We start from the raw sequence: 9,441 nt of genomic DNA, 5'->3' as shown, positions 1-9,441 counted from the left end.
AATACATAGAGGTCCAAAATTGAATTTGTTAAGATTCTTAAGAATGAGTGACTCAAAGCATTTTTGGATTTATAAATAAAATGGGTCATGGGCTGTTGGTGTCTGCAGCCCAACAACCCAAGCCCAAGTCCAATTAATTGGTATTTCTATTAATGTCAGAGTTGTCCTTTGGTCTGCATATATATATATATATATATATATCTTCAACAGAATTGAGAACGTCAATTGGGATTCTAGCAGAAAGGTTCAACAAGACCAAGAAGCTTTCAAAAAACCCTAACCCTGTTTTCCCTTCTATCCCGTTCTTGTTGTGTAACTCACTGTAAATATGGGAAAGAGATTTGTGAGGGCTAAGAGATTGGGTTGATGCTTTAGGATTGAACTTGTATTTCTTAATAAGTTCTTGTAATTGTTGTATCTCTGATTGCGTGACATAGTGAATTGACTAAAGACTTCAACTTCTGTCGTCACTAGTATTCAATTCGAATCCGAACACGTAAATTTCTACGTTCTTGTGTGTGTGCGCGTGTGTTCTTTTATTTTTTGTTAGTTTTCACATTTCTTTTTTATTTAGTATTGTTTAGTTGGATTTGGTTAGTGTTCTTGTCCGCTATTTCTTTTATATTCATTGTGTTTCTCTTTACTGTTGGTTTTGTTTTAAATCTTGAAAATATTTGTTAAGACATACGAACAACGATCAACAGAATTATTAGAACTACAATTACAACATTAAGAGCAAATTTTTGCTCGAAATGGGATATTGGGTTATGTTTAGCCTAACTTATTATTAGGTGGTTCAAATCATTTGACATTTTAAACTCTATTAAGCATAATAAATACAAAAATTACGTTCTTAATTCATAAAAAGAATAACAAAAAGATTAATTATAATCCCTTTAATCCCTTGGAGTAGCACTCATAATCCACCATATTTGGAAGATTACTATACCATGAGATCATGTGTTCAATTTTATTTTTGTGCGAGATTATGCAAAATCTTGTGTCTATCTAAAAGATGAATTCTTTGAGTTTCAGCTTGTGACAAATTTATGTGTACACTTAAGGTTGTAAGGTAAATGAATTGTGAATTTTAGTAAGACTGAGATAAATTCGAATCAAATATTATTTGTAATTAAGAGTTTTCGTAAATATTTCACGTTACCAAAAAAAAAATTATGATCTCTATCAAAATAATGCAACAAACATTGATATTTTGCATAATGGTCAATAATGTCAAGTGCTTAATCATAATGTATCAGGACATTATTTCAAATAATTACTATACTAAGGAAAATTATAATTACGTAACGCGTAATAAAACCCTTTCTTTTAGTTTTACAAATATTTTCCCTTTTGGGTTGTGACAATGGTGATAAAGTGGTGAGTCATGTGTGGTGATGGGAAGCTCTGGCCCCACCTTGTGCCCATCACAAGGCTGCGTCTCATTTTGCACATGGCCGCACCCAATAAAAATATCAGAACGTGGACGCAGCCAACCCGCCGTGCCAAGCTGCCAATCCCATTGGGCCAGAATCCAGTGCTCTTGTCGCCAGGTGCTGCCGAGACATGTACGATTTGCATAGGTCCTGAGCCGGCTCGCCCAACACCTCGTCCACCGTCCGATCGTGCCAACTGCCTTCCATGGCCTGATTCAACCGTTGGATGGACCCCCTCTTTCTCTCCTCACAGTAGTCCAAGAAGCGTGCCACTGCCGTGGGGTCGTCGTCCTTCCAACATCCGCCGCCGCCGCCACCGCGGGAGTGTTCCACCGCCGGCGAGCCTGGCAACCCGGTTATGTACTCAATCATGCCGTTTACAAGAGATCTGGGGGCATTATTATGATAGAGCCAAACCCGAGCCATGGCTTGTCTCAATGCCCTTAACATGGCGCTGTCGACGTCCCTCTGCTCCATCACCGACGGACTCAGATGGATAAGAAAGTCCTGCTCCTCGACGGATTCCACGGCGGCGATCTGAGTCAGGTTCCGGCCGGCGAGCCGGAGGGTGACACGGCGGACCTGCTTCTTCATCTTACTATTTGGAGGAGGATAAAGAAGGGTTTCGACGAAGTTACTTGCATTGAGCACCAACCGTGCAGCCTTGCCGTTGGAGACGTAGAAGAGCTGGAAGCGGCGGCCGGCGGCCGAGGCGAGTGGTTGGTTTTCGACCGCGAGATGGAAGCCTTTGGCGGCTTCGTGGTTGGCCCAGACGGAGAGAATTCCGATGAAGACGACGGCGGATAGCCGGATAATGATGTGGGAATTTGATGAGATGGATTTGAGGCGATCATCATTAACATTAATATTTTCGAAGGTGTTGGTGGCTGCGGCGGAGAGGGGGAGAAGGGGATGGAGGAGATGGTTCGCCTCCATTTTCACGTGGAATCGAATGAGGTTTGTATGGACAATGCCCGGCATGGCGGGTATCATATATATACATATATATATATATATATATATAATAAGCCCTTCTGCCTTGCTGGGTTGGCCCAAATGCTATATTATTTTGTGTTTTTTAATTACAAATTGTCATAAAAGGGTCTATGATGACGTGGCATCTCAATTTTTTTTTTTTTGGAAAAATACAAAAATGTTTCTTCCGCAATTAGATCTAGTGATGGGAAATGGGCGAGCTGGCCCGCATCCCACTTGGCCTACCCATTTGGTGGGTCGGGTCAAATTTGGTCCATGAGAGAGACGGGCCGGGCAGAGCCGGGCCAAGGAAATGGAAATTTGGGCTCGACACGGTCCTGTGGCCCTTAATAAATGGGTCAAAGTGGGCCGAGCCATGGGCTTGCTAGGTAGGGCCGGCCCGTGAGTAATTTATTTTTAATTTTTTTATATATAATTTTTTAAATATATTTTTTTATTTTTTTCAAATGTAACTAATATTTTTTAAAATATGTTTACTTATAAGTTTGATGTTTGTAAAATTATGATGTTTGCGGTGAACATTATGTTTACAAAAATTATACTAAATTTATATTTACAAACATAATAAAATTATGTTTACAAGAAACATAATTTTTAACTATTATGTTTATAATTATTAAATACAAACAAATTTTTTTAAATATATTTTTTATTTTTTGGTGGGCCGCGCCGAGTTATGAGGTGAGCCCTCCAGCCCATTTCCCATCTCTAGTTAGATCGAACTCAAAATTTAAATTTCAAAACCCATCAAGCTTACGTTACTAGTCGGGCTCAAAGAGTTGAGTTGAGTCCAAGCACAAGTCGAACTTTCATGTGATGCCTTTAAGCAAACTCGTCCAACTATTCATGTGGTGTAATCATAACCCTTCACTACATTAACATTTAATCGTTTATATGGTATGTTCATATTTTTTAAAAGATTAAGCATCTCATTTATTAATTATATCATTATTACATCATTCAACTTTAGTTTTAGTAACTAACTTGATCACTAGAAGATATACCAAAAAATTGAACCCCGCCCTCATTCGATAGGTCAAATACTTGTTAAACAAACTCAGGATCGAGGATAGGTAAAAGTGTTTGGACCAAAACATTATTAGTCTTATAAAACAATATTAAAGTAAATAAATCCTACAATATTCTTTTGACTCGAATAACAATTATTTTTATTCAAATAACAATTTTTTTTAATTGAGTAATATTTTTTAATTGAAATCTGTTTACAAAAATTAAACGAATAAAAGTTGTTCTTAATTGAGTAATATTTTTTTTTTATTCGAGTAACACTAATTTTCGTTTTTTTTATTTTCTATTTTTTAATTTTTTCAATTTAAGCAATTATTCAGTCGGTTCAGTTTGGATTTTAGAAAAAGTTTGGTTTGAGAAATTGTAACTGAATCGATCGAATGCTCACTCTTATTTACAACAAATGTATTGAATGACACTTTTATATTAATATATTATATGTTTATATTTATCAAACTAATAATATGATGCATTAATACAAAAATATCACTTATAAATATGAAAACAACATTTTTAGAACATTTATTACTTTTCATGACTATATATATTTATATGGAAGCAATGAATATATATGAAAAGTCCGGTCAAAATTATAATTTTTCTTTATTTTTTTCTTGCTCTCGCGATATACTAGGTAACTCTTTTGTGATAAAGATAAAAAAAAAATTAATAAAAATCTAAAAATTTCAATTAAATATTTTGTAAGAAATCTTGCTTAGTCGTTACAAACTTGATTTATATAATGAGTAATGTTTCAATTTTGATGTGTAAAAACATTTTGAGGGCACCCCAAAAAAGTTTTTGAGCCATTTTTATAATTTTAAAAATATTTTAAGATATTTCTTAATATTAAGAAAATATCGAGAAAACGATCCACAAAGAAATTAAAAATATAAAAAATATATTTTTAACTTAGAAACAGAAAAAATTCCCTCTCTAACTAGACACAAAATTTTACTCAAAATTTTTATTTTTTTTAAATTTGTTTAAAATCATTATAAAATTTATGTCTATTTTTAGATTAAATAATAATTTTTTATATTAAAAATTATAATTACAAAAAATTCTTATATTTTTTTATTTACAATTTTTTTAATTAAAAATATCATCTACCTATTTTTATTTATTTCTCATCTTTCTTATAATTTAAAATTTAATGTATAAAATAATTTAAAATCTAATGTATAAAAGGCATGAAACTTTGAAAACTCTTAACTTTTCAAGAAGCACAATTAATAATCTTTCGGGTAAATCATATCAAAGATAATTAAATTTTAGTGTATTTTTTATTTTGATTACTAAACTTTAATTCTTTTCAATGTAATCACAGAAGTTTAAAAAATTTTGTAACGTAGTCACGTATAAGATTTTTTAGCCATTTTATAGCCAAAGTAGGTGACGTGGCACTAATGTTACAAATAATAAAAATATTATATAATGATATTTTAATATAATATTATTATATATTGACACGTGACACATTCTGATTGATTGTCATTGTACAATAATTTTTATTATTTATCACATTAGTCAGAAAATTTTATATGTAACCACATTGTAAAATTTTTTAAAATTTTATGATCATATTGAAAAGAATTAAAATTTAATGATCAAAGTAAAAAACACACAAAAATTTAGTACTCTTTGGAGCGATTTACAGTAATCTTTCCAAGATGATGGGAATTGGGAAACAAAATTGAAATCAAATCATAATGCACAGTTATGGATTAAAGAACTCAAGCGCAACGAGGGTTCATCAGACGACCAGACTGTCGACCTCTGACATTCTCATGAATGCATGTTGCCTTCCCACCACCAGGCCCCTTGTACCCCAGATTTATGTCGATCAGCTTCACGTTCTGGCACGGCACCGCCTCGCTGCACTGTAGATTCACCGCCGCCTTGGAGCTCGACCACCCCCATATCCGGCTGAAAGTTACGTCCTTGATCTGAACCGAAGACTCCGCCTTGGAATCGCAGTCGCTCTGCGGGCAGTAATGCTGGTCGATGATGATGGGGTTCTTCACGTTCTGCATCTCGACGTTGTAGAAGTTCAGCCTCTCCGCCGTGCCGGGCGACGACGGCGCCCAGGTCTTGATCCTGACGCCGTTCTGGGTGCCGGTGAAAACGGCGTGGGAGACGGTGACGTCCCTGACAAGCTCGTTGACGTCGCCGCCGGCGGAGGACTTGCCGAGGCTGCCGATGCTGATGCCGTGGCCGGGGCCGCAGCGGACGTCGTAGATGTCGATGTTCTGGCTGCCGGAGAGGACGGAGACGCAGTCGTCGCCGGTGCCGATGACGGCGTGCCGGATCTTGACGTTGGTGGAGGATCCGATGCGGATTCCGTCGGTATTGGGGCTGAGCTGAGGGGCGCTTATGCGGATGAAGCTCAGGTGAAAGTCGTCGCAGCCGAAGAGGTTGAAGTGGGTACTCTTGCTGTTCACTGAACTTATGTCAAAAACCCTCCCCTTTTTCACGAAATCGAACCCCATCGTCTGCATGCATGCACCTTCATGTCACAACTATATCTATATCATACATCGAAACGAAAATGTTATTTGGATATCGAGTTTCATTTGATATTTTGCCATTAAGCTAATATAAGTCTCTCTTTTAAGTGATCGTTAATAATTCAAAAATGATTGTACATGTGTCTATGGAATGGCAAATTCGATGATGAAATTCGATCGAACTTCATCCGACGATGAAGTCTGATTGAACTTTCATCAATTATCAAAGCACTACGGATTGGAGAAACCCGATTGGACTCGGATGAAACTCAGCCGAATTTGCTTCATGTTAGAGGCAGCATCGACAAATTGGATAAGGACATTTTTATCATTTGACACCTTCGATCATTCTCTTAATAAGCCAATTATTTATATTGAGTAGTATTTTCCATCTAAAAATAAGTTTGAGTCGTAGTCTCTGAATTTGAATGGTGTCTAGAACGGACAGAATGGTTGTAGAATGAAGTATTGAAGGGAAATATGGATTTACTTACAACAGGAAGGGGCTTGCAATCGGAGTTGGTGGAGCAGTCATTGTAGCCCCAAGCCAGCGAGCCCTGGCCGTCGAGAGTGCCGCCGCCTCTGACTTTCAATCCTTCGACGTACTGGAAGCTGATCCAGTTGCGATCGCCGGCGGCGAACTGGTCAAGCTGGCCGGGAGAAGTGAGCGTGCCCTTGATCACAAAATGGACATGTTCGCCCTTGCAGGGGCCCTTAAAGGTCACCGGCTTTAACAAGTATGTCCCCCGTGGGATCCAAACCTTGCCCTTTCCGTCCCACTGGCATGCGTCCTTCCAAGCCTTCAAAAATGCCTGCATCCATCCATCCCCAATTAATAGTTAATTCTTATATATATATATATATATATCGGTCGACTATCAGGTAGCAGGATAAAGACTTGATATCGTGTTGTACCGGGCTGTCGTCGGTTCGGCCGTCTGCGACAGCCCCGTAATCCTTGACGTTGAACTTCTCCTTCTTATGGAGATGTTTGCGGGCATCGGTTGGGCACGTCGAAGCCAGCAGCAGGAAGCAGCAAAAGAAGGCTGCAAACATGGAGATTATGGAAGCCATGATTGATTGATTGATTGGCTTCTTCTGCATATCATCATGGCGATATATATACACACACACCCTGCCCGGCAGCATCCGGTGGCTTTGAAAACTTCTCCATTCGGATAAATTCACTTCAAATTGAAATGAGATTCGAAGTGTATAGTGGAAAGAAAGGATCTTTTCAATATTATCCTCCAATAACCATATTCTGATAAAAATCAATTTGATAGGAAATATGAAGCTTTTGGATAAAAATCATAACTATTTAATCAGTTCAGATCTCCTTTCCCTATTTCTTATCCTTGTAGCTGTCTTCCTAAATAAAAAAATAAAGTTATCAAATTAGTACACATCACCAAATATAGTAATTATTCGAAACTAACGATAGAAAAGATGAAGAGATGAATTTTTTTCTATTAATTGTAGAATGAATTTTGAAATAACGTTAAATTTTAATTAATGAGACGAAAAATGGATACAATAGATCGGATTTATTAACTAGACAGATAGTCAAAACATAAAGCAAAAAGGAAACCATATCTCTATTAGGAGCAATGAGTGAGAGTGAAAAGGAAATGAAACATACTAGCTATAATGATATTTCAACCAAGACATAAGAGCATTTTCAAAAGAGAGTGTCATTTTGAAGTGCTAAATTACCTGTTTATAACTTTAAATAGTGTTATAGCACTTCTAAAAAATAAATCTGCTCTAATGGCAAGTGTCAAAATAAAGGTATCATTAATATTTTAATGTTTTTTATTAAATTTTAAATTCAAATAATTAATATTTTATAATAAAAGTTAAAATAGACCAATTAGAAATAACGGTTAGAGTTTGCATCTCTTCCTTTTTCTCTTTCCAAAAATTATAAAAATGACACCTCAAGAGAGTTGTTGCCATTTTATAACCCCATATCCCACCCCCATTAAAGTGGTTAATTTTTAATCTGAGATGTCATTTCGACGGTTATAGAAATGACACCTTATATGCCACTCGCCATGAAGATGCTCTAAGTAACTATAGCTTTGTGGGTATGGATCGCTGCTCAAATGGTAGGTCAATTGGCTTAAAAGAGTATTATTCACCCAAAAATAATACTACCTTGGCTGGTTTCGTGAGAGTGCAAGAACCCAAGGCTTGATCATTTTTTTGTCTTTTTGGATGGTTTTTTGACGGGTTGAACTAAAAGGCATTATAGAGACATGTAACTTGTTCTCCTAGGTTCAATGTTAAACTAACTCGAATTATCATATAAAGTATCTCTTAAAATTAATTTTTTGAATAAAAAGAAAAAAAAAAGTCCATATGGATCATACTAGGGGTGGCAATTTGCGTTGGCGGGTCGTAATCGTGTCGTGTCGAGACACACGTATAACGCGTGTCAGGCTAACTCGAACACGACCCGTTTAATAATCGTGTCGAATTCCTTAAACTCGAACACGACACGTTTATTAAACGTGTAACACGACACGACCCGTTTAACTAAACGTGTCGTGTCGTGTCACCTGTTAACCTGTTTAACCCGTTTAATTTAAATGGGTCGTGTTGTGTCACATGTTAAACGTGTTATTTAGTTTTAAACGTGTTATTTCGTGTATAATCGTGTTAATGTGTTCAAATCAACCCACTAATCATTTTAATTAAACGTGTCATTTCGTATATAATCGTGTTAATGTGTTTGGGTCAACCCGTTAGCACGTTTAATTAAACGTGTCATTTCGTATTTAAACAGGTTAGACGGGTTGACCTGCCTAATACACTAAAATAATCGTGTTATAAACGGGTTGACCCGAACCCAATTAACCCCAACTCTAACCCGCTTAACTCCGTATCGTGTCGTATCGTGTAATCTAGTCGTGTCCAAAATTACCAGCTCTAGATCATACTACAAGAAATGCATAACACATTATAAGTTGATTAAAGAAATGCATAAAGAGTATATATCTGACAAATCACCTTCATATTCAATTTCCTAAAACATCTGAATTCAATTTCATTATCATTTATATGCTATAATATGAATAGATTCTTGCTCAATGGAATGACTCATAAATGATTTGGATTGTGACTTTCCAGTTTCATCTTACTTTTTACTTAGTTTGTCACTATTATATATAGGGTTTTAATTTAGATATATACATACATATATGTTTATATATGTCTATTTACTTTGATTGCTACATTTTTTTCCCTCTAAGTATGTGTTAAATAATAGCTATGCTTTGTAATGGTAAGAGACTTTCAATCAACTTCATGTTTTTAAGAATAATATAGGTTATAAAGGGCAAATAGCCACCCAAAAAAAAGACTTAATTTTTTTTATAAATTTATCTAAACATTTTAATTTTAAAAATTATATCTCAATTAACTCAATTGAGTGAAATTTTATCTAATATCTAAAATCAATTTGA

The 9,441-nt window shown here is 35.9% G+C and overlaps 2 protein-coding genes across 2 annotated transcripts; both read right to left on the bottom strand.

The window, feature by feature from the left end:
* Window positions 1–1,206: 1,206 nt before the first annotated feature.
* Window positions 1,207–2,406, bottom strand: LOC127811376 (uncharacterized). The gene has a single exon (XM_052351167.1). It carries the CDS (start codon window positions 2,370–2,372, stop codon window positions 1,476–1,478), a length of 897 nt encoding a protein of 298 aa, XP_052207127.1. The 5' UTR covers window positions 2,373–2,406; the 3' UTR covers window positions 1,207–1,475.
* A 2,708-nt stretch (window positions 2,407–5,114) lies between these two features.
* LOC127811374 (exopolygalacturonase-like) lies at window positions 5,115–9,058 on the bottom strand. Its single transcript, XM_052351165.1, has 3 exons — window positions 6,887–9,058; window positions 6,466–6,783; window positions 5,115–5,956 (listed from the first exon to the last, which is right to left on the bottom strand). Exons 1-3 carry the CDS (start codon window positions 7,118–7,120, stop codon window positions 5,198–5,200), a joined length of 1,311 nt encoding a protein of 436 aa, XP_052207125.1. The 5' UTR covers window positions 7,121–9,058; the 3' UTR covers window positions 5,115–5,197.
* Window positions 9,059–9,441: the final 383 nt, after the last annotated feature.

The sequence above is a fragment of the Diospyros lotus genome, chromosome 10 (genome assembly GCF_014633365.1).
Source record: "Diospyros lotus cultivar Yz01 chromosome 10, ASM1463336v1, whole genome shotgun sequence".
NCBI lineage: Eukaryota > Viridiplantae > Streptophyta > Magnoliopsida > Ericales > Ebenaceae > Diospyros > Diospyros lotus.
Note: the sequence above shows the minus strand (reverse complement) of the source record. Positions and strands in the feature narration are given on the sequence as shown.